The sequence below is a fragment of the Equus quagga genome, chromosome 12, assembly GCF_021613505.1.
Source record: "Equus quagga isolate Etosha38 chromosome 12, UCLA_HA_Equagga_1.0, whole genome shotgun sequence".
NCBI lineage: Eukaryota > Metazoa > Chordata > Mammalia > Perissodactyla > Equidae > Equus > Equus quagga.
This window is the reverse complement of record NC_060278.1, coordinates 80,706,199-80,731,571: the sequence shown is the minus strand read 5'-3', so window position 1 is coordinate 80,731,571 and position 25,373 is coordinate 80,706,199. Positions and strand designations below refer to the sequence as shown.

Below are 25,373 nucleotides of genomic sequence, written 5' to 3'. Positions count from 1 at the left end.
TCCCAACTCCCCCACTCATCTTGACATTTCCTAGGGGCCTCCTGGAGACAATGGCCCCATTTATCACACATCTCTCCGGGGCAGTCTCTCTAATCAGATATGTGGGCCAGGCCAGGGGGCTGTGGAACCTGAGGACCTAGGAAGCGGTATAGTGAATGTGCTTATTTTGATGTCCCAAAATCTCTTGCCAGAGGCTCCCTCCTCCAGAAGGGCTGTTGCTACTCCCTCCATTCCTCTTGGCCACTTTGTGACCCTTTGCCATGTCCTGAGACCAAGGTCAGCAGCTCCGCACTTTATGGGCGATGAGAACAAGTCCCTAGATGCCTGTGCTGTGGCATGGCCCCTCGGGGGCTCTGCAGCCCTCCCTCATCTCCTGAAGCCTTGGTCCCCGGTGTGGGGGGGCACAGGAGGAGGCAGTTATATGCAGAAGGCTGGTGTGCCCAAGAGGGGCTTGATACTAGACATGTTTTGCTGATCGATCATTGTGCACAGAGAAGGTACCGGGCCAGCTGCCAGCCCTGCCGGCCTCCACTCCTACCGGGTTATCCAGGGCAGGGAGGCCCTCTAGATCGTCATGGGGAAGGCTCCCTCCCACCCCGCTCCCTTGCCCCCCCTGTTGACCTCCTGTGGGCTCAATGCTCTGGCTCGTGGGAACCAGTGTTCACCCTGCTCAGAGACCCTCCCCTGTCGCTGAATCCCTGCCTGGGAGCCCAGTGTTCAATCCTCTGACACTGGGGTCTGCGCCCTCGCTGACCCCTGATTTGATGGACAGCCCCCACCTCTGGGAGAAGACTGTGGGGGCTGTCCCCCAATGCCCCCAGCTTTAGGGCTGAAAAGCAGGGCCCTCTTTGAGGTGTGCAGCATGCTCCCCGCACCTGCCTTGAACTGCCCTTCCTGTGCCTCAGGGGACTGCCAGGCCTGAAAATCTAGAACCTGCTGAAACCTGAAAAGCCTAGACCCACGGTGTGGAATGTCTGCTCCTGAGCCCAGACACTGACTGCCTTTTGACCTTGTAAAACTGGGGGGAGCGGTCTGAAATTCTGGTGACCTCTCAGATGACCTCCCAGTACATGATGGAGACTTTTGGCTCAAAATACTGGTCCATGTTGGGCCCAGCAGCTGGCTCTTCCAGTTTTAGAACAATCCCACTCCAGACACCCCAGGGTATTGTCTGACCAGTTCTCCTTCCAAGGGTCCAGTGGCCCACAGTCATCACTGTCAGGCTTGGATACATGCCACTGATATTATCTAGCTAAAGACTGAACTACCTGCAATCTCTTGGGACTACCAGAAGTGTTGGACATTTTATTCAAAGCTAACAAGCACAGGTCCCAGGTAGGTGTTCTCTCACTCACCATGTACACTTGTCTACTTGGACTTGTATATTCTTTCATGTAATGTTTCACCCATTTAACTGATGGCCACCTTCCTCACTGAGGCCCTCAGAGCATCACAAATAGATCTGGGGAGACTGACAAAGTGAAAATTTGTGCTTATGATTATGGTTGGTTCCCAAAACTAATCATGTGAATTTTAAAACCCAACAAAACTCCTGAGTCCTTTGATCATGCTAGAAGTCTCAAAGGACAGCAGCTATCAGTTAAAGAGACAATTAAGTTGAAACTAGAAAGGTGAACACAGACCCAATCTATCCTGTTGTGGGCCTTTAGTACTTGAAAGATTTTAGAAAAAAACCAAAGTAGTTCTTTATGGGTTATAAGCTAAAGAGGGGCAGTTTGCACAGTTTGGACAAAATAAAGTACTCTTACCAATAAATATGTCTCAAAATGACACATAAAGCTCTCCCCATTTGATGGCTCTGGATCCCAGCGAGAAGTGATGGGCACAGGCACACGAGCTATGTACAGAGTGTAAACAGTAAGGCCCTTGGGGGAGGTGATGGGGGCAGGTCCAGGTCCAGGTGAAGGGGTGTGTGCGGAGGGGCTTGGTAGGGAGAGTGGGCCCATGGGTAAATACAACAGCCTGGTAGGACAGTCATCCAATCTGCCACCAAAGCTTGTGGGTGGCGGTGGCAGGTCCACGGGTTCCTCCAGTCGGCAGTAGGGAGAAACTGTGTCCATTGAGAAGCCCTGGCCCCACTGACTTTTCCCCTGGGGAAGCACTGGGGCACCCAGGCAGGGCCTCTGTGCTCTCTCCTCCCCAAGAGGAGGGGCAGGCGCCTGTCCATACTTGGATTTGTCTATCCAGCGATCAAGGCATGGATGGGGCAGTGTTTCTCAAACAGGGTTTGGGAGCAAATGGCCCTGCGGAGCCCGCAGCCCCTTCCTCGGAAAGGAGCTTGGGACACCTGTGTGCAGGAGCAGCTCATATCTTTCCACCCTTCGGGGGCCCCAGCCCCTCCTCAGTTCCTCAGGGAAGCCACAGTGCAGCCGCCCTGATCCGCGCGGCCTCTTGAACAAAGCCAGCCTCCCTCTCCATGTCCCGCCCCCCACCTCTTCCCCTCCCCCAGCGCGCTCCCCAGCCTAGCTCAGGGACGGTGGGGGTCCTTAAATATCAGTCTCTCGGAGGTTGCTGTAGTCGGCCAATTCGTAGGCCTGGCAGGTGGCGCCCTCGGCCACGTCTTGGGGGACGCCTAGGGACACGGCTTCCACCTCCGAACGCAGGGCGCACGCGGCCTCTGCGCGCTGCGCGCTCCCGGCGCGGATCTTGTGCGACAGGCTGGAGACCTTGGCTCGCAGCTGGGTGGTGGGTCTCCGGAACGGCCCGAGCAGCCTCCACTCGTGGAAGGCGCAAGGCGGCTTTCGACGGCCGGCGACCGGAGCCTGTGCCTCGGACGTGCCCGGAGAGCCGGGGGCCGAGGGCGCGGTGAGGGCCAGCGGTGCCCCGGGGGGCGCGGCGCCCGGGCCGGGGGCGCAGTCGGGGCCCAGCCCGCCGGTCGAGGCCCGCCAGTGGTGGCCGTAGACGCGCCAGAGGGGGCGGCGGCGCCGGCGACGATGGCACTGGCAGCGCAGGAGGCGGAGGAAGGCGCGCTTGAACTCGCGGCTGGAGCAGGGGTAGATGAGCGGGTTCACGCAGCTGTTGAAGTAGCCGAGCCAGAAGATAACCTTGAAGACGCCCTCGGAGGGCTTCAGGTGCGGGAACAGGGAGCCTGCGGGGAGCAGAGACTGACGCCGGTTAGAGGCTCCAGCAGAGCGGGGCCCAGGCAGCCCCTGGGCCCAAAGGGGCGACCCTCCCCACCCTCCAGGGACCCTGGCTGAGCTATCAACTAGGGGCTCTCAAAGTCTCTCTCCCCAAAGGGGTCCCTGATACAATTCGAGGATCCATGAACTTGGCTGAGGAAAAATAATCATCTTCAGTTCTACTCACATCTACCTGAAATTGAGCATTTCCCTTAATGATGAGTGTAAGCGGCGGACTGGAGTAGGGTTAGATGAGACCATATGAAATCGCCCTTTTAGTAGCTCAAAACTGGTGCCATGTCGGCAGTTTCATATGGTTCAGCCTAATGTGAACAGGTCTTTAGATATTTTCCTGTCACATTCAGTTGTTGCCGATATTCTGAAATATTCTCTATGCTCCTCCCTATTTGGGAATGACAGTCATTAGAACGCACCACTAGATCTTATTTACTGCCTTAGTGTAGGAGCGTATTTATTACCACATCACAAATTTCACGTAAAAATATTTTGACAAGGTTGTCAGTGAAATTGGTTTCATCTGAATCCTTCATGTGCATTTGAAAATGTGACTCTGAGAAGGGCCCCACAGGCTTCTCCAGATGCCTAGACAGTCCCTAGCACCTAAAGCATTAAGAACCTCTGAATTAAATGTGCCCAAGGCTTGCCCCATGCCTGGCCCTGGGCTGGGCTCACATCAAACATGGCCTTGCGCCCTTGGTAGCAATGTGGATAAAATATCATGGGAACGCAGGTGGGGTGACGGTGGTGCTTAGGATGTGCGTGTCAGATAGGGGGCTTCCAGGGGTCTCACAGGAGCCAGCCAGGATGAGGAGAGGCAGAGGGTGTTAGGAGTGGAAGGGGCAGGTGGGGACAGGTGGGCAAGAAGATCTGGGGCCTGGGAATGACCTGTAGGATTCTCTCAGAAAACTTCATTTGGGACAAATGGTGAAGGGCCTTAAACGCTGGGAAGTTCAACTTTCACTTTGTGGGTAGTTAGGAGCCATGGATGTTTTTAAGCAGGTGAGAGAGCGAGCCTAGAATTAAGCCTCAATAAGCACAATGCCCATGGGCTGTCGAATGCAGGACAGTGGGGCTGTCTCAATGGAAGTGGTCAGGGAAGCTTCTGGGATAGATTTGATGGGGCAGAGTGCCAAGCAGGAGGGGTGGGGGCGCTGGGGTCTGAGCTGTTCCAGGAAGACCCTCCTCCCCACAAACCTCTCCCCTGGCATCCCTCCCACAGACTGAAGGAGTCATGTTTCCAAAAGGCACCTGACAAAATGCAAAGATCCAGGAAGCAGAGCTCACTCTGTCATCCTCACTCATCCTCAGCAGTAGCAGGGGCAAGGGGTAGATGGCAGGGACGTCCCATCCTGGGCAGAAGCTGCAGGTGACAGGCTGAGTGAGCCAGGGGTAGGGTCCTTGACAAATCATGGGACCTGCTCTCTCTTCCCCTTGCCTCAAAAGAACTAAGAGCAAGGTCCCCTACGGAGGGGGCACCATGCCCCCCTTTCTGACCTGGGGGCCCTTGCTTATCACCCACCTCCCACCATCTAGAGAGTTCCTGGTGCTAAGAGACACTGTGGAGAAAGAGGAGGTCACAGAGCATCGCAGGGAACAGGCCCTTCAAACCCTGGTCATGCAGCCCTGAGCAAGTGTTTTGGCCATCTAAGTCTCAATTTCCTTTCCTTGAAATATGGGCAATAATATTTCCCTGGAAGGGATTTTGTGAAGATTCATAAATTGCAGGGCCCAGCACTTAGTAGGCTCTTAACAAGTACTGGTGTCTATTCACTCCCCCCTCCCTATTTCTGTGGCTTTTGTGAGAGGATGTGGTGTTTCAGGGTGTGTCAAGGAGACAACTCCAAGGGCAGTTGTCCCTGGAATGTGGGGGCCACCAGGGTTGACCTCAGCCTCCAGGAAGGTGGCCCTCAGAGCAGCACCCCTCAGTGGCTGCACAGTAAGACAGAGTGCTGAAAATAACTTTCTGACTCAGGCCACAATTCTTTTATATTTAGCCCAGGATGACAAATCAGTGGACTATGCTTTCAGCGGCGAGCCTGAAGCTGGCCAAAGGGCATTGTTATCAGCGTGGTTTTGATTCAGATGGGTGGGTGCCACGGCATATCGTAGTGTGGCCTGGGCCTTGTTGTAAATATTAATACTCTAATTTATGCTCAACCGACCTGTGCAGAAGCCCACTGCGAGCTGAGAACTCTTACATACAAAGGAGCTCGGATTCAAACTCAGCTTTTCAGCTCCAAGCTTTTCCTACTGTGTCCTGATGAGGTTCTGTCTTACTTTGGCTCTCCTGGAAGCAGGCCTGGAGACACGAATTCAAATTCAAGTTGTTAATTTGGGCGGTAAACGAAACACCAGAAGTGGAGTGGGAAAAAGAAACAGGGAAGAGAAGGAAGCCAATAAAAGGTGAGTTATCAAGTTAGTCACCACTGTGGGCAGCTGGAGTGTATCCTACTGGGAGCTCTGGGAGACTGGAGAACAGGAACCTCAGTTATCCCCTCAGTGGGGTGAGGGAGGTGGGCATCCATACACCTGTTCCCAACAGTCATTGGTTGGGCTGCTCCCTCGGGTGTTAATTTTCCTAACATCCTGCCTACTGCCTGGGTGGACGGTGAGGATCCTGGTGGTCAGAGAAAGCCTCTGGGCAAAGAGATGGAGGCAGGTGCTCGGATGGAAGGTGACCCATGTGCGGGGGAGATGGACGGGGAACTGACAGCATCTGCCACAGCCTTGTTTCATCTCTCTGCCCACCGGGTGTGGACATCTTGCCTGGAAAATACAGATGTCTGTGCCTTGGGCTGCAGCTTCCACAGGCAGCAGCTGCTTTGTTCCCCTCGCGGATGGCAGTTCTGAGCTCACACCCACCTCTGCCCAGAGCACTGCAGTCTACCCCTGACGCCTCCCCGCACCCTGCCTCCCTCTTCCTGCCGCCCTCAGCACTCTCTCATCAGCCCACAGCCTCTTGCAAGGATCTCTGGGGTCACAGAGGGTTGTGGGCATTTCCCTCCCCTTTGCATGCCACAGATGAGACGGGTAACTGCCCTGAGACCCCTGACAGTGGGCACTTGGCTCATGGGCATTGTTCTGCAATGCTTCCTGCTGTAGGGGCATCAGTGGACAAGTCCCTTCTCAGCCACTCCCAGCTTTTTCCTCCCCCAGCCACGCTGAGTGATGGCTACTCAGTTTGACTAGTTGCCTCCCCTGTCTTGCATTCTCATCCCTCTCCAGCTGCCTGGCACACGCCTTTGCCAGCCCCCCGGTAGCCCAGCTACAGGAAAGCCTCAATGGGCAGGTGGGGCCTCTGAGACAAGGCCACTGTCTCAGTACCTGGCAGCTCGCTTCTCTGCCTCAAGCTGGCTCCCTCTCTCACTCCTCACCATCATTCACAGCCTTTCTTGTGGGGATGAAGCCCAGCGGTGCTAACTCAGTTTGGCAGATGTCAGTGGAAACAGAGGCCGTCGTGGGATGCCCTCCCACCTCTCCACCCAGGCCCCAGCATCACCCTCTCGCTCTCCTTTCTCTTGTGGCTCCTGCTTCTCTCTGTAGTCTTACTTCTCTCTTCAAGTGCATCAGCTAAGTGGCCACACTGACTTCTCGCTGCTCTCTGGCCGCAGCAGGCTCCCCATCTTGCCTCTGAACTTTTGCGTATGCTCATCCTAGCGCGCCCTTCCTCTCTCCACCAGGTAGTGCCAGCTCCAGTGGCACCTCCTCCTGGAAGCCTTCCTTATACCACCCCCTCCCAACCCAGCAGTTAGTTGTACTCCGACCTCCCCTCCAGCACATCTACTCCCTTCTAAGTGTCAAGAACATTGCAGGTAACTGTCTTATCCTTAAGTGGTAAGCTCCCCACATCACGTATGGCACATCGTAGGTGCTTACTACATCCTGACCCCTCTCTTTCTATGATACTCTGCATCCTATCCATCACTAATCCTTATTGGTCCCGGAATCCCCCCACTGTGCACCACCCCCTGTTACCACCCCAGCTCCCAGCTACCACCATCATCTACCTGCGGTGCCTTCTAAGTGGGCTCCCTGCTCCCTGTGCCCCTGCACCCTGCTCCCCACACAGTAGCTGGGGGCATCCTTTTAAAACATAAACCTGAGCATCTCATTTTTTCACTTAAAACTCATTTTCCATTGCTGACTGCAGCTTCCTGTTCCCTCTCTCTTTCTCATCTGTGCTTTGACCTTCTGCCAGCCCCTTGGATTTCTCCTGTCCTCTCTGCTCAGCTGAAACTCCTACTCGCTCACACCTGAGCTGTTCTCTTCTCAATCCTCCCATGTCCGCGTCCTTCTGGACTTGGGTTGTACTTATCCAGACAGATCCTAACTCTGGAGCCATTTGCCTACTCCCTGGGCTCCCACCTCAGCTGGGTGTCCTGGGTTTCCAGCAATCGCACTGCCTATCCTCAGCCCACTCTCCCCTGCTCTGGCACCGGCTCCTGTGAGCCTTTACTCCTCTCCAAGCCTTGCGGCCGCCCCTTCGCCTTCTCCAGAGCAGCTGATCTCGCTTTCTGTTTCACAGAGAAAACAGAAGCCAAAGAAGCTGGGCTTTCGCTCAGACCTTCCCCACCTGCCTTCCTCCTTGGTAAGACCTTTCTTACCACCCGAGGTTAGCGTCCCTGCTTCTGTTCTGGAGCTCTCGATCTGCCAGTCACCCGGGAGTTGCCTCTGTCACAGCTGCGCCCTCATTCCTCCCACCCTTTCCGTCCACACCTGCGGTCTCCTCTTCGCATCTGCTTTTCGCTCTTCACTCCATTGCTCTGCTCCACCCCACCCAGGCCCCCCAACCTGCGGATGCTGCTCTTGTCTCATCTCGCTGTGGCTCCCATGGCGCCGCTCCTGGATTTTCTACTCTGTGTCAGTTTCCTTTGCTGCTTCTCCCTCATGTCCCCATGCTAAATGTAGGAGTGCCCTTTGAGAAGAGTCTTGTAATCTCTTCTCTTTGCTTTCTCCTGGCAGTTTCATCCAGGTGCATGATTTTAAATACTGTCTTAGGCTGATAGGGCCCACAATTGTATCTCCAGCTCAGACTGCTCTCCCAAATTCCAGACTCATAGATCCCACTGCCTCCCAGACATCTCCACGTGGGTGCCGACTCACATCTCACACTTATCCTGCCCTCATGAAAGTAACATTTCACTGGCCGAGACTGGCAATACATAGGATCAACAAGGAAAATGCAAACATATCAGATAATAAAACATGCTAAGAAGAAAAAGTAAAGCAGAGAAGGAAGATGGGAGGTGTGTGTCTGTGTGCACGCGTGCAGGTGCTGGGGGTGGTTGTATAAATTTTGGATAAGGTGGCCAGGGAAGGCCTGCCGAGAATGTGACGTTTGAGTAAAGAGTTGAATGAGGCATGTGGACATCTAGGGGAAAAGCATTCCAGGCTGAGGGAACAGCAAGTACAAAGGCCCTGAGGTGGCCCTGGTACGTGTACAGAACAATGACGAGGCTGGTGTGGATGGAATGGAGTGACAGAGGGCAGAGAGGAAGGTGATGAGGTCGGAACTCACCACTGCCCTCCACCCTGTCTGAGACACCATCATCTCTCCTCTTGAGTAACTGAGCACCTCCCCACTGTCTCTTGCTTGCACCCTTGCCCTCTGCCATCCATCCTCAACCCAGCAGCTAGAGTGGTTCTTTAAAAATATAAACAATTACGTCACTCCTCAGGTTCAAAACCCTCCCAGAGCTGCCCTTCTCCCTCTGGCAAGAGCCTGACCTACACGGCTCACATGTGGCCCCCAAACCCCTCTCACAGCCTCTTCTCCTACACCCCGACTCGGTTCCAGCCATACTGCCCTCCTTGTTGCTTCTTGGACATGCCAGACACACTCCCACCCTGGGCCTTTGCCCTTGCTCTTCCCCAAGATAGCCACATGGCTCATGACCTCACCTTGGCAGTGAGGTCTCTCTGACCTCCCATTTACAATTGCAATGTCCCCTGACCCGGCGCTCCCCAGCCCCCTCAACTGGCCCTACTGTCCTCTGTGGCACTTAGCACCTTCTCCCATTCGATCTGAGTTACTCTCCGTTGTGTCCGTCGTCTTTCTCCCTGCAGCGGAAGTCCATGGGGCAGGACTTGTGGCTGTTTTGCTTGGTGCTGCCCTCCCATCGTCCAGAAGACCTCATGAGCACACTGAGCATACAGTAGGTGCTCAACTCTTGCTGAGTTTGCTGAATGAGTCCCTCTTCTCTACCCTACATGTCCAACTGGTCACCACATCCAGTGCATTTGACTTTCTCTCTACTGGGTCCCCCCTTCTCCTCCTTCCTGAAGCCTTTGCTTCGTGTGGCATCTCATTTTGTTTACATGGCTCTGACAGCCCCCAGTGGTCCCCTGTCCTCTCCAATCTGCACATAACTGCTGGAGGCTTTTTCTGAAAAACTGGTTTCTCTCCTTTCCCCTCTGAACACTGTGAGTAGCTTCCGTTGGTTCTCAGGAGTAAGCCCACACTGTCTTGTGTTGCATGCAAGGCTTTCTAGGACCCAGCGCTGCCTTCATCCTGCCTCCCTCCAAGTTTGGCCACAGGAAGCTACAGCAGGTCTGCTCATGGGCTGGGCTCCTCTGCCTTTCTGCTCAGCCCTGGCCCTACGGTCCCACAATGCTTTATGCTTCCTCCCACCCACCCCTGCGGCCTCGTGCCAGGCGTCCACCCCCAAGCCTGGGGTCAGTGGCTTTTCATGCATGCCTGCATTTTAATAAAATTTGTTACTGCTCTATCTACTCTCCTAGGCTCTAGATTCCTTGACAGCAGGGATGGGATCAATTGTTCTTTTTATCCCAGCCTCTAAGACAAGTGCCTGACCCAGAGCAGGGGCCATAAAATATTTGTTGAATGAATGAATAATGGTGTTTGGGTAGGTGGCCTCTGAAGTGAGCAGGAAGGAAATGGGAGCTAATGCCTTCCGAGTGATCAATGCCCCCTGGGTCCACGTGGGGTCTTGTATGTTGTACTTATTTAATTCTCATGGCACTGGCATCCCACTGTGCAGAAGGATTCTAGTTATCTCCGGAGGGCAGGTGGCAGGGTCAGGATTTGAACTTGAGTTGGTCTAGCCCAAAAGCGCTTGGTCTTCCTGCAACATCACGTAAAGATAGAAATAGAACTTGCCCTGGTCTTCCGGGGGTGCTGGGGGTCAGGAGCCTCAAACACTCGCTGTATTCCTTCCGGCAGCTGCCCCATGGGCAGCGTGCCCATCCTCATGGGCAGCGTGCCCATCCCCACCTCTGGCCTTCTGCACAACCTCCCTCCTCTCCCCATACTGGTCTCCCCCTTCTCCAGCCTCAGGCCTGGAACTACCTTCTCTGGGAGCGTTTCTGTGATTAACTCGACTTCCCAGTGGCGGGGCTGGGAGGCGCGTTGGGGGGAGTCTGGGGAGGTAACAGTGGTTTCTGGAGTGTGTGCGCCTTGAGCACCTCTTAATTCTGCCACCACCAGGCTAGGTGGCGTTTGCTGGCCTTCTCTGTGGCCTCCAGGGTGCCCTGTGGGGCCTGTCACGTCAGGGTTGGCTCCTGTGCGTGCATGTCCATCCAGAACACTCAGAAGGGCTGGGCTGCTGCCTGTTTGCTGGAGCCTTGTCTCAGGAGAGAGCGTCAAACAGACCCCACCCCCCTGGGAGGAGCCCTAGAGAGCCACCTGGCCATTTCCTTCCCCTCCTTCAAGGCTTTACTCAAAAGTCACCTTTAAGGTCTGAAGGCAATGGTGTTGGTGCCCCGCCCAGGTGGCCCCATCGCCCAGTTGGCTACTAACGACTCCTAGTTGCCCTTTCTCTGGAGAAATTCCCTCAGCCAATGGGACCTGCTGCTACTGGGAGAAGACACCTCCCCACCCAGCGGGCAGCTCATAGCCAGTGACAGACTGATATGGGGATGGAAAAGGCCAGGCCCCTCACCTCAAGGTGGCGCGATCCTGTGCTGCTGCTCTGGCTCCAGGGCTCCGGGCAGGACCACATGCTGGGGTTAGCTCTTTCCTACCCCATCCTACTTCCCCTTGGCTCCCTCCCTTTCCCTCAGTCCATCACATGCATAAGAACCCCTGTCTAGGAACCCGGCCCAAGACACTCTTTCTGTGGGCGTGTCTTCATGCTCTTTTGCTTGGTCCCTAATCTCTGATCAGGGATTATCCCTTGGCTGCTGTCTCAACTCTTCTGCCCCCTGCTGGGAAAGGCAGGGCATGAGTGTGCACATCCATGTCTGTTTCCCCCACTCAACAGGCAGCTTGGAGTGGGGCAGCGGATGCATCTACCGGCCTAGAAATGGAGAGGCGGTAGGGATGCAGGTGGGGGATGGCCACGGACACAACTCTTGCCTGCTGCTCTCTGCTTCTTGACTTTTGCTCACGTGAGTCTCCATCAAGCTTGCTCCCACCTGCCTTCCCCCATTCCCTATGTTGGGGTACCTCTGTCTGGAGTCTGAGCTAATATCCAGAGGTGCCATTGGTCAGAAGAGGCAGGGCCTCTCTTGTGTCACCAGGTAGGCCCACTCTCTGGAATGTTGGCTGGGCCAGCCTGGCCTACACATTGTTGGGGAAATGGAGGCAGCCTGTGAAGTTGGGGGGGGATTTGCAGCCTGGATTATCACAGGCCAGGTCCCTCTCCTAAGGAACAGCAACAGCCAGGCCCAGGAATTGCCACTGAGATGCCAGTTAAGGCTGGAGCTGGCCACTCTGGCCAAGCCTCGCCAAGGAGTGACAGCTCAGAAGCCAAGGGGCGGACTGTGTGATCAACCGCCTCCTTTGGCATCACCAGAAGGGAACTTGTTCTTGGCAGAACATCAGAAGTCACAGCCAGCCTTGCTTATAACTTGCAGCTGACCATGAAATATCAGGCAGGAAATATCCCCCTTCCCACCCGCTCCATCATCAGTGACTTTTCTAACCACAGGCGGCCATTCCCTCTGGCCAGAAAGATTTAGAGGGGTTAAAAATATCACATTCTCCTAGATATTCAGGTCTCTTCCTGCCAGCAGGGCTAGGAGAAAGGGAATTCTCAGCCCCAGACTCCTTTCTTCTCTCACAGTTCTCTCAGCTGCTCACTCAGTGGCTCAGACTCTGGAGCTCAAAAGCTCCCTCTCCTAGAGAGGCTGGGACCTCTGCCCACAGCAGGCCTCTCTGCTATATTCTAAAGGATCAGACAAGCCTCTCTAATAAGGCACAGGTGAGCTGAGACCTGAAGACCCTGTGGGGGAGTGAGCCATGCAGCTCTGAGGAAAGAGAATTCTAGACAGAGGAAAGGGCACATGCAAAGGCCCTGAGGCAGCAGGGAACTCTTGAAAGTTGAAGGACAACCAAGAAGTTAGGATAACTGGAACAGAGAAGGGAAAATGGAGAGGGGTAAGAGACAAGGCCATTTTGAAGCAGAAACAATCATGGAAGGCTGTAAGGAAGAGGTGACTTGGATAGGGTCCAGGTCTCAGATGGATTATAAAGACATGGAGGGGTAAGTTGAGGGCACTGTGGGGCCTGCTGTGCTAAGCCAAATCTCTTGAATTCCTTGCACTGCCAAATTCCATGGTGAGAGGGAACTGGCGGGTTCTCTGGCTCAAGATGGGCCAGGAACAGATGAGAAGTCCTTCTGTGCCCCCAGGTTTGTCTCAAGTCCCTTGAGCTCTGTGGGGCTGACAGAGAACCACTGGTCTGGCCCTGGACACCCTTCTGTGGCTGTGGGGCTGAGGGGCAGGGGCAGCTCCTAGAGCCACAGAGGCTGCCTGGTGGGGCCCAAGGCAGAGAGATGAGTGACAGACCTGCCTGGGTCCTATACCGGGCCCTACTCATTTCCCTTCAACTCCTCTTCCTCTCCTCCCTTCGCTCTCTTTCAGCCACCCCTCTTTCTCCCTCTTCTTTCTGCTCTTTGTTGTCACTTCTTAACTCACTTATTCCCTAATCTGTGGCCTTCGAGTGGCCACACCCAAAATTCTGAGGCTGAAGTCCCTGCCAAATGGCCCTTGTGCTCAGCTGAACTGGACCTGGATCTGAGCTGAGCCTCTGCTCTGGGGCTGCAGTGACAAACGGCTCCTGGGTCTGAGCAGATCAGTGCTGTGCAGACGAGAGAAGGTCCCCAGCAGTGGCTGCCATCCGGGAGTTCCAGCAGGGAGCTGCCTGGGCACCGCCTGCCAGGCCCCATGCCGCTCTCAGGGGCCCAGGACCCTGTTTTGCTGGGTCACCACCGCCGAAGCGAGGGCAGGCAAATCCTTCAGCTGTCACAGGGGACCTTTGTGGCAGGCAGATAGCTCATGGAGCAGGTTGGGGCAGGGCTCAGGCCTCTGGGGGTTTGCCGGGGTCTGTGAGAGGCTCAGCCCACACAGGAAGTGGTTGTGTCCCATGGCAATGGTCAGGACCCCCTCGAGGCCAGGATCTGGGGCAGAAAGAAGCATGGAACCAAGCCTGGGGGATGTGTGCGGGGGCTGAGGCATTTGGTGAGATTGAAAGCGTAAAACATGGCTGCCAACTGACCCTTTACCGTGGCCCCAGCCTGACCTCTGACCCAGGGAGGAAGTAACAAGGACTCTGGAGCCAGAACTCTTGGGTTCCAATCCCAACTCTGGTATTTAGGATTAAGATTAATATCAGAATATTTTTTAAAAGAAGTAAATAGCAAGGGGTATTCTTGCAAGAAGGTGAAAAGGAGGAAAGATTACAGTGAGAAGGCAGGGGAGGGGATGAGGGTGAACGGGCCACAGGGCTGAGGGCGAATCATCTTCGAGAGAAGCTGTGGACACATCTGCACGCCGTGTGTGGGCAGAGGAGAGGGGAGGGCTGAGCAGGAACCCACAGAGTGAGATCCCTTAGGAAGGAAAGGGGGTGGAGAGAGATTCAGAACTGACCAGGGACACCCTGAGGGCTGCCCTGGGGAGGAGGCCTGACTATGGAAGGGTGATTTTTCTTTAGCGAGTGCTCGGCTAGACTCCGGTTTGCCCTGGCTCACAAGAGCTGACTGTTAAATTTTCAGGATTTTGCAAGCCTGTTGATGTCTCTTCGGTAGCTCGAAATGGACCATGGTGGGAATATGTACACCGTGGTAATGGGCGGACACACACATCAGCCCTCATCCCAGAGGCACTTGTTAAACATTCATCAGTACACCACTGTGTACCACCCAGAGAAATGGCCTGATTCAGAGTCTGGGGCTCAAAGAACTAGGTGGAGGTGAGGGAGTTAAAGATGGCAAGAGCGCGTGAAGTGATGGATCATGGGACGAGCTGGCCAGGGAAGGGATGCCTAACTGACTGGAGGACAAGGCAAGGGGCAGGGAGGTGAAGGCTTGGTCAAGGTTGGGGCCAATGAGCAGGTGTAACGGAAGCCAATGAACAGATGGACTCAGGCGGTGCAGATTCACTGAGGATTTGAGGGGAAGTAGATTGAGGTAGACACATGGGCAGGGCATGGCCCTGGGAGGAAGAGAGGAGGGGGACGTCACTAATCTCTAGGCCAGGGTGTCAGCATGGGAGTTACCCCAAGGACCAGGGTAGGGATGACAGTGGGAGAGAAAGCATGTGGCCCCAATACCCAAGTCTTTAATGAATGAGGCGGAGTGATCAACAGTGCATCAAATGTTTAGGACAAACATAGCAGTAGGAGTTGGGCAGAAGATAAGACTCTCGGGGAGGAGGGATCTGTGCTCAAGGTCAAAAGTCCATCCCCATCAGTGGTATATATTTCTTTCACAAACAAACAAAATTTTTTCCCTAGCTCTATTCAGTGAATCAGTGACCAACTCAGTATCAATGAATAGCCGAGAGCTCAGTTTGTGGTCTTGATAGGATCATTTTCCACTAAAAGAGGACAGGGCTCTTTTGAAAAATGGCTGCTTCCAGGTCCAGGGCCAAAAAAAAGCACAAGCTGAGCCTGGAACATCTCATCAGACTAGAAAGCAGGAAGTGCTCAAGACTCTGGATGGTGCCAAAGGTCTCAGGAACCACTTGAAAGGTCGCCCACTGGCCAACCCCAAACAGTGATGTCTTTAATGCGTGAAGATTTAAAAATCACTTTATCGTGGTACTAAAAAACCTATTGGTTCTCTTTGCAAAGACTGCTAGAGAACTGACTCTTCTGAGAAAGGGGAGCATCGAGCAGCTCTCCTGCTTCTCCTGTGCAGACCAAGCAGCTATTTCAAGTAACCAAACAGCTGGTGGTGAATTCTTTTCAGAACTCTAGCCAATAAATGCAGAAGGAATGACGGAATTCAGATATCACCACTTTAAGCCCCAGTGATATTATGGGTCCAGGCCATGGACAACGGCTGCTAAAACCAGCAGGGGAGAGGCTGATGAGACACTTTACAATGGAAGATCAGGCCGACCACACCTGAACTCCTGATCAATCTTAACATCACAAAAGAGAAGAATTCTTGCCCAAAACGCTGAAGCTGAATCTGATCAAGCCAGTTTACAGGAAGTGCAGGGAACAGAGGGATACACAAAAGAGCACTATGCAGATGCAAACTCCAGACTGTGGGCTACTCCTTAGGACAATCTGGAGGGGAATGTTATCGATTAAAGAAACCCAGGAGGCAAATCAATGACATGCAATGTATATACTATTTTTGGATCCTGATTCAAACAAACTAACTAAAAATTTATGAGGAAACAGGCAACATTTGAACATTAAGTAGATATTCAATGATATTAAACAATTATTTTTACGTGTTATAATGGATAGTGGTTATTTTTAATTTTTTTTGCTGAGGAAGATTTGCCCTGAGCTAACATACACTGAAAACCTTCCTCTTTTTGTATGTGAGCTGCCACCACAGCATGGCCACTGATAGATGAGTGGTGTAGGTCCATGCCTGGGAACTGAACCCAGACTGCCGACATGGAACGTACCAAACTTAACTAACAGGCCACTGGGGCTGGCCTGGATTGTGGTTATTTTTTTTACAAAGTTCTTATCTTCTGGAAATACATATTGAAGAATTTACAGATGAACTGATACAGTATCTGGGATTTTCCTCAAAATAATCCACAGTTAGTGGGAAAGTGGGTGGGGGTTGGGATGAAGCAAGATTAGCCTTGGGTTGATGCTTATTGAAGCTGGGTCACGGGTACCTGGGGATCACCATACTGTTCTGTCTACTTACATACGTGCTTGAAACTTTCCATTAAAAAAAATGAAAAGAAAACCCAAACCCAAAACCTAGCTCATTGCTTATTTATAGTAATCACTCAATAAATGTGCATTGTTTTATTTAAAAAATTTTTTAGACCACATAAATGGGCTCTTTTAGGTTAGGCCATCCCCAACCCATCACTAGCAAGGACAGTTGGCTTTAAATAGAAGGCCATTATGCTAAGTGAAATAAGCCAGTCTCAGAAAGACTGCATGATTCCACTTATTTGAGGTGTCTAAAATAGTCAAATTCACAGGATCAAAGAGTGCAATGGTGGTCCCAGGGGCTGGGGGAGGGGGAAATGTGGACTTGCTAATCAACAGGCATGAAGTTTCAGTTAAGCAAGATGAGTAAGTTCTAGAGATCTGCCGTACAACATTGTGCCTACAGTTAACAATGTTGTATTGGATACTTGAAAATTTGTTAAGAGGGTAGATCTTATGTTAAGGGTTCTTAGCACACACACAAGACAGAGGTCTGTGCTTTGCCACCCAGACCCTGGCGGCAGGACGTGAAGCAGCCAGGGCTCCACTGCTCCCTCCCTCTACACACATCTTCCGGGCTACGTGCCAGGTGCCACAAAGGCACAGAGAGGAGACGTAATGTCAGCCTCTTCTTCAGGTTTCTGGGCCAAGGCACAGCGATGCCATTACTGAGGACCTGCCACAAAGCACCTCGCACATCTTCCCCCGCATCTTTGGGCCCCTGCACGACCTCAGGGAGCCTGTGCAGATGAGGCCTTTGGCCCTAGGCCAACACTTAGATGCACATGCTGAACTCACTGGTCACACCCACTTGCCCAATGTGCCTTCTCACCTGGACACCACTGCCTCAGTGTGGCTCACGGCCTCCTCCTGCCTCCTCCCGCCTTCTCTCTCTCTCTCTCTCTCTTTCTCTCTCACTAATGTGTAAGACACTGACAGTCAAGTTCATAAAGTACGTACACCTCAAGAGTACAGATTGATGACTTTATATGTCATACACCAATGTAGTCACTGCCGAGATCAAGATATAGGACATTCCAGCCCTGTGGAAGGTTTTTTTGCACTCTCTTCCAGGCCATACCACCCACTACACACATACACAGACACACAGACATACCCACCATCCTGATTTTTTCATCATTGATTATTTTTGCCTGTTTTTGAACTTTACATGCACAGAATCATATGTTATGGATGCTTTTAATTTCAGATTTGGCTTATTTTGCCCAGCATAATGTCCATGAAATTCATCCATGTTGTGGGCATCAAGTTTGTTATTTTTCCTAGCTGTATAGTATTCCAGTCAATGAATACACTATGATTTATTTATCCATTTTCCTATCGATGGATAAAAGTCTTGCCTCATCTTGTGACCCCTCCTCTCACAGACTCTACGTTCCAGGTCTCCCAAACCACAGGGCACCCACAAACACCTCCACTCTTCCATGGCTACATATGTACAGTTTCCTCTACCCCCACACTTTATGGTAAGTGTAGGAATACTGATGATTACAGTGCATTGTGATAAAGGTATGTGCACAGTGTGTGGGGAGCACCTGAGTAAATCTGGGGGGCAGGGAGGCAGCAATGTCACAGGGCCTAGGCTGAAAGTATGAGAAGGAGGCCCAGGTATGGCTCACAGATGGCTGGAGGTGGGGGCCTGGGACGCTGGCTGGACTGTCCTGGGACTTCCGATATCAGAACCTCTGGACAGCTTGCCCACCTTGAGGTGTACTTGGGAGGGGCCTGTGGGCTCTGAGCCTCTGCCGTTGCTTTGTGTTACCGACACATTTGGAGGCCGACTTGGAGGCCACAGAGGCTTGGTGACTGCCCAACAAAAGAGAACCAGGAGTGCAGGCCAGGAGTCAGGGGTCTGCCTGTAGTTGTTAGGAATGACAGGGGTGGGGCTGTCTTGTGTGTGTGTGTATGTGTGTGTAGGTCTCAGTGGACAGGTTGATCTCTGGGCATGGCTCGGGGGGGCACTTGCCAGGCCTGCCAAAGCCAGACGCAGTGAGGTGCTGCTGCCATGAGAACATCAACGAGAGAAGTGGCCTTGGAGGCGCCTGGGAGAGGAAGGGAGCTCTCCTGCAGATGCGTGCTGCCTGGGGCAGGGTTTCTCCAGTCCTTCTCTCCCCCTCTTACCCACAGGGAGGGAGACTGGCATTTCTACACCAAATGGCCAGCCAAGACCTCTGGGGGTAGGGGACTCTTGTACTAAGTGTCGGGGGGAAGAGTTTTAATCAGGCGATTTCCAGCTGGGTCCACCCTGTGCAGTGTCCCCTTGCTCAGGGGTTCTCCACAAAAAGCTTCAGGCAGCAGGCCCTAACTACGGCCCCTCCCATACGCACTCTGCAAGTTTGGACTCCTCTAGACATGGGGCTAAAGGACCCCTGTAGGGAGGGACCTTTACATAATGTCTTGTGATTTTCCAAGGCACCCGGAACGGTGCCAGCTTGTGGGGGTGAGAACACGGGGTACATATCTGTCATGGGCAGGGCTGCCAAGAGCCCCTCCTCCAAAGGCACCAAGGATTGGTGACCATATACTCTATCATCCAGACTGGAACACCTCTGAGAGTAAAGGAAGCACTCCTAGCAACCATGCTGGTCAACAGGCATAAACTGGGCCCGTCCTGGGCAAACCAGGATGCGTGGTCACTCTGCACGGAGCAGGCGGCTCAGCGGGGCATCAGCACAGAAAAACGTCAGGCAGGTGGGCGCCTTCTCACGGGGGCAAATGGCACTTCCTGTGTCCACATGTGACTCCCCGGGTGCCCTGGAAGAGCCGGTGCGGACCTCCCTGGCCTTGCTACCAGGAATCGCAGGGTCGGACACGTGACGTCTTGGGTTCATTGAGCTGGCCCTCTGCCTGCCTGCCACAGGCCCTGCAGTTGCTCCTCAAGGAGAAAGGGGGCAGCCGGAGGTGTGCGGATGATCCACAGCCCCTCTCTGGGCCCCTAAAGGTTTTAAGTGGGTGGCATCTGTGTCCTAGTCTCTCCTGGCCAGCGACCTGGGCCCCCAGAGGTCTCACGGTTCAGGACACCCCATCTATGTCTCTCTCTGCTGCCACTCTGGCCTGACCCACAGCATTTCAAGTTTATAGAAGGCAGTCCCCAGCCCCCTGTGCCAAAGTCCCTCTGGGGTCCTGGGCCCCCTTCCTAAGGCTCTCGATGCCCTCTGGGCTGTTGGAGTTGCTCACTGGCTGTGTCCCTGCAGCATCTGAGGCTGCTTCTTCCACCCGGCTTTGTGTACAGAGGTATGGGTGAGGGGCAGCCGGGTCTGCTCCACAACCTGCAAGTTGTGGCCCTACTGGGTGCCTTCATTTCCATGGCCTATGGCCCTTGCTGGCACACACAGCTCTTTCTCAGTCCCTCCACCGTTGATGCTCCTCACAGCTGGCGTGGGTACCAGAGCTGGGAGGAGGGAGGTGCCACTCCTCTTGCTTGCCCACTTCTCTGCCTCCTCTGCTTCTTTCAAAGTGGGTGGTCCCAAGGCTCCATCCCCAGCCCCTCTCTTCTCTTTGTTCCTCCATCTTCTTTCTGAGAGACTGAACCCCACGCTCCTGCTTCTGCAACAGCGCCATCCTTGGCCCTCTTATCTAAGGTCCAATGGCCTCCACCCCCCACCACATACGGGCACCTCCTACCAAGATATGCCGGCCCCTTGGATTCCACATTCACCCAAAAAGTTGCCGCTTAGAATGTTCCTTGTTCCTTCAAAGGAACCTCCCTCCTCCTAGGCCTGGGCCAAGGGCTGTGAGGTGTCAGGATCTCTTGGCTCCCTTTCCTTCTGCACAGCCCTCAGGCCCCTCCTGCCCCCATTGCAGGCTCTGCCCTCCTGTTCTCTTTGCTGTCCTGGCCTCCACACCACATCACGTCAGATCAGAATATTGTTTCCCTGCTTGGCCTCTGTCCTGCTTACTCATTATTGCCAGATTTCACTCAATTCAGCTCCACCAGTGGCCTTGGGCTCTGTTCCGGGGCTTGATGAGGTGCCCTGGGAGGCTGGGCACAGCACAGACTGCCAGGAAGGAGGAGGCAAGGGCACCCCCTGGTCCCCAGGCCAGGTATGAGGAGGAGCAGCAGAGATGCAGGGATTGAGAAAGAGCAGCGTGTGCCAGCAAGGGGCAAAGGCCATGGGAAGTTAGGGATGACTTCCTGGAAGAGGAGGGCATGTGCTCTGGACCTCAGTACAACAGCAGCCTTTCGCAGTCTCGACTGTAACAGTGAAAAATTAGAAAAACCGAACGTCCAGCAGGAGACCGCATCAATGCTCCCCATGAGCCTCTCAAATAGAACATAATACTGTTGCTAGAATGAACCGGCACGGGGCAATCTCAACCCAAAACGCTGGAGGCAAAAGGCAAATTGAAGACTGATATGCACAGCATGGTGCCATTTATATCAATCCTAAAGACACATAAAACAGTACTATATATTATTATGGATACAGATGTTTGTGGTAAGAGTTAACACATGAATGGGAGTGACAAACACCAGATTCTCCTCCGGGGAGGGAGGGAGAAAAGGAGGAAGCACAGGAGGAGGCAGCTTAGTTTCGGCTGTGTTCTACTGAAAAGAGGAAGGGACCTGAGGCGAATGTGGCAAAATGTTAACATCTGTTTAACATGGGGAATTAGGGTTCATGGCACTTGTTATATTATTTTCTCCTTATCTGTGCATTATTCTGTAACTAGAAATCTTAAAAGAAGTTGAAAGACCACACAGGGAGGTGGCATTCTACACAGAGGTTGATCATTCCCCACAGGGGACCAGGGTGAACCAGGGGGTGGGGGAGGGGGTGGCCATGAGGGCACCTGGGACCGGGCACAGCTGGGCCAGGCCACAGCAGGGGATGGTTGGTGGGGAAAGGAGCCTGGGTGGTGGGCTTGGGGGTTCTAAATCCTGGGGGGGGGGGGCTTCAAAGGGGGGGGCACGCCGACTTCCTCCTGCCAGCCTATTGGCTGTCCCCTACCCCCTCCATCTCTCCGCTGGCCCCCGCAGCAGCCTCCAGCTGAACGATTTTCAAGCCCATGATCTATTCATTCCTTACCTCCTATTGAGCATCTACTATATAAGCAACAGCTCACACGGCACTCACCACGGGCCACAGTTATAGTCACATACAATGCCTCCCTGCAGTCTCATGACAGCCCTACGGGTGGGCATGATTATCATCACCGCCATCCCCATTTTATAGATGAGGAAACAGAGGCACAGGGAGGGTCAGGAATTTGCTGGCAGTTACACAGCTAGTAAGGGGTGGAGGTGGGATTCGAACCTAGGCTATCTGGTGCCAGAGCCTGTGGTCCTCCTGCTGGGTTCTATTGCTCCTCATATGCCAGGCACTGTGGATTCCGGGACAACACAGCCTTGCCCTAGCAGAGCTTCCTGGCTGGTGGGGGAAATCAGACACCAAACCAAGTGACACCCACATTTGATAAGGACACCACATTACAGATAAGGAGCCAGTAAAGGAAGAGAGCCTGTCCCCCGGGGGAGAAAAAGCAGAGAAAGACACACTGAGACTGAGGCAGAAGGGAAGACCTCTCTGGAGAGGGGACGTTTAAACCGAGACCTAAAGGATGGGGAGTTAGCTAGTGGGGGATCGGGGTGGGGGGGGGAGCAGGCCAGACAGAGGGGAGAGCGAGGGCAAGGGCCTGAGCTTGGGGTGGACAAGGGACCAGAAGAGGCTCAGAAGGGCCCGAGCAGTGAGCAACGGGGAGGGCAGTAAAGCCATGAGGCCAGAGGGGAGGCGGCCTCCTTACAGGTCACTCAGGGCCTTACAGGTCACTTAGGGCCCTCCTTACAGGAAGGGGACCACATGTCAGGTTTGCCCCACTGTCCTGGTTTGTGCCTGTGGTCCCAGCATAAATATTCATGGTGTCTCATTTTGGTTTAGACCATAACAAATTTGAAGGTGACCCTCTCACAGGCCATGGAGGAGAGTCTGGATTTTGCTCCCAGGGCAGGGGGAAAGCATTGAGGGGTTTTCGCAGAGAGTGACACTTGAATTTATAATGTATAAAGGTCACTCTGGCTGCCGCGTGGAGAGGGCCTGCAGGGGCACAGGAGGGAGGCTATTGTCCCTTTCCTGACTCAGCCGCAGAGTGTAGAAGCAGCGAGGCCTGGGAAAGGCAGGGGAGGACCCAGCTCGGCCCTGCTAAGGTTGCAGCCGTGGGTGAAGTGACTCAGGGCAAATGCGTCCCTAGAGATGCTGTCCCCCTTCGCCTCCCTGTGCTGACCCAGCCCCAAGGCATCCAGGAGAGGCCTCGAGGGGTGGGAGGAAGCCCCTGAGAACAGCTGCCCCCCTCCCAGCACTGCGGGGATGCTTGTAAAAGAAATAGAAGAGTTCACCAGAAGAGCTAGAGGACTCGGTAAATTTAAGAAACGACGAGGAACAGTATTAACTGTCCATTTGATAATTTACCCCTATCCCTTTCCTTCTTGTCGCCACAGAGTCCCCCACCTCCAAGAGGAGATTTCAGAACTGAGAGCCCAGGGCATTTGCAGATACCGACTGGGGAGGGTCTCCGAGTGGGGGTGGCTTCCAAACTGAATGAGTGCTGGGAGAAAGCTGGCCGGGCCCCTGATGTCTGCCGATGTGCATGTTCACAGGCCGGGGCTTGCAGGCCAAGAACAATGGAGGCCCACCCACTCTCTGCACCGACCTCTGGGGGTTGGCGTTTATATCTAGGGGCTCAGGACGGGGTAATATGTAGACAGCACATACACTGCTGACCACATACCATGGGCACACAGATTTCCAGACATTTTATATTTAGAAGGGTCAGGAGCCTAAAACAAGCCTGGGGCTCGTAATGGCAATGAAAAGGAGGAAGGACAGAAAAGTTAGAAGCCTGTAAAACAAATCCCGCAAGCATGGAGAACCCCTGGTCTGTCCCGCGCAAAGTGGCGCACGCACACCTGCCTAAGAGGCCAGGCAGGTCACTAAGTCAACCTTCTGTGTTCAGGTGGAGAGTCACCCTCCACCTGGGAGGGCCATCCAAGCCCGCGTGCCAGGAAGGCACAGCCACAAGGTCAGGAAGGAAGGGACGGGGCTGGTGGGAGAGGGGTCACTCACCGAGGGGCAGGACGAAGAAGAAGGGGAACCAGCAGAGCACGAAGACACCCACGACGATGGCCAGCGTCTTGGCCGCCTTCTTCTCGCGCGAGAACTTGAGCAGGCGCACGGACAGTGAGCTGCGGAAGGTGTGGCCCTTGGCGCTGCGCATCCCGTGCGCCCCGTCTGCGCCCAGGCTGGCTCCGCGACAGTGGATGCGCAGCACCACCTCGGAGGCCTTGCCCCGCTCGCGCTTGACGCCCGCCTCGAGGCTGCGCGTGGTGCTTCGCGCCACGACGTACACGCGGCAGTACATGACCACGATGACGGCCATGGGCAGGTAGAAAGAGCACACGGAGGAGAAGACGGCATAGCCTGCCTCCTCGGTGATGCCGCAGAAGCGTTCGTCAGGGGGCACCGGCTCCTTCCAGCCCAGCAGCGGCCCGACGGACACCACGAGGGCTACGGCCCAGAGCAGCGCCAGGATGGCGGCCGCCTTGCGCTCCGTCATGATGGCAGGGTACTTTAGCGAGTGGCGCACGCCCACGTACCGGTCCACCGAGATGGTGCAGAGGCTGAGGATGGAGGCCGTGCAGCACAGCACGTCCACGGCGGCCCACACGTCACAGAAGGCCCGGCCGAAGGCCCAGAAGCCTAGAACCTCCATGGTGGCCGAGAACGGCAGCACCGTGGCGCTCAGCAGCAGGTCGGCTACGGCCAGGTTCACAATGAAATAGTTGGTGACCGTCTGCAGGTGGCGGTTGCAGGCCACCGAGAGGATGACAAGCAAGTTGCCCGCCACGGCCGTTAGGATGAAGGCGGCCAGGAAGACGCCCACGCCCACGCCCTGCGCGCTCACCACCAGCCCCTCGACGGCCGCCGTGCCATTCACTTCGCCGCCAGCGCCCGCGCCCCCCGGCTCCCCGGCGGAGCTCCGGTTCTCCTCGCCGCTGCCCGCGCCCACCACGCCGCCGCCGCCGCCCGCGGCCCCCGGCACGCCGCTCACCGCCGGGCCCTCCGAGGCGGCCGGGCCGCTCGGGCCGCCCCCGCCCGCGCTGGAGCCCCCGGCGCTGCAGTCCGGGCGGGGTCCCTCGAAACTGACGCTTAGGAGGTCTCGGAAAGTCATCTCAAAGCGCGGCCGTCGGGGGCCGGGCCCGGGCGCTGGACGAGCCACTGGCAGGGAGAGGGGCACCGGGCATAGCCGCGGAGCTCCGGGGACAGCCCTGCGCGCTGGTCCCGTCGGGGTCCTGTTCAAGTTCCTGTGACGCGGAGCGCGGCTGCCCCCGAGCCGAGCGGGGCTGGCCGGGGCGGCTGCAGGGGCTCCCGGAGGCCGGCCGTGGAGTCGGCCCGAAGAGCTGGGGCCGGCGACGCGCGCCGCTCTCTGAGTGTGCCCGGGCGAGCGGGCAAAGCGGCGGCTCGGGACCGGGCGGTGCAGGCAGCGGCCACTGCGGCGCTCTCAACTGGGCGCGGGGGGCGGGACGGAGGAGGGGCAGCGCCGGGAAGGAGGAGGGGGCGGCCAGCGCCGAGGGAGGGGGCGCCACCCTGGCTGGGAGAAGGGGCTCTGCGCGCCGGCAAGCGGGCGTTCCGGGGTCCGGAGGGGCCGCGGCACTGGAGCGCACTCCGGTCCCACGGCAGCCACCCTTGCCTCGCCGCGGGTGCCCACGGCCGCCCTCTCCCTTCGCGGTCCGCTCCGCGCTCCTTCCCGCTCCCCTCCCGGGCCCCCTCTCCCTTTTCCTTCAGATGCGTCCCCCTTCCTCCCGCCCTTTCCCCAGCCTCTGGGTCACTCGCTGGTGCCTTTGGGTGCGCGGAGCGTAGAAGGCGCGATCCCCGGGTCTCCGGGCTCCTGGCTCTGGCCGCCAGAGAGCAGCAAGCGCCTGGGATCTGCGGACTGCGGACTGGACCGCGCAGTGCCGCGGCGGGTCGGCTCCTGGGACTGCCTGGATGGATCTGCAGCAACTTCTTCCTTCTCTCAGGCCACTGGCCAGAGGAGGGTCTCAAACACCTCTGTCCCATGCGGTGGCGTGGAGAGAGCCCTGGAAGGGGTCAGATGCC

At 55.2% G+C, this 25,373-nt stretch overlaps 1 protein-coding gene across 1 annotated transcript; it reads right to left on the bottom strand.

Annotated features, from left to right (window-relative positions):
- Positions 1-1,428: 1,428 nt before the first annotated feature.
- Positions 1,429-25,141, bottom strand: ADRA1D (adrenoceptor alpha 1D). The gene is made up of 2 exons (XM_046679444.1): positions 23,343-25,141; positions 1,429-3,109 (listed from the first exon to the last, which is right to left on the bottom strand). The coding sequence occupies exons 1-2, from the start codon at positions 24,445-24,447 to the stop codon at positions 2,508-2,510; spliced, it is 1,707 nt and encodes a 568-aa protein (XP_046535400.1). The 5' UTR covers positions 24,448-25,141; the 3' UTR covers positions 1,429-2,507.
- Between the last annotated feature and the right edge of the window lie 232 nt (positions 25,142-25,373).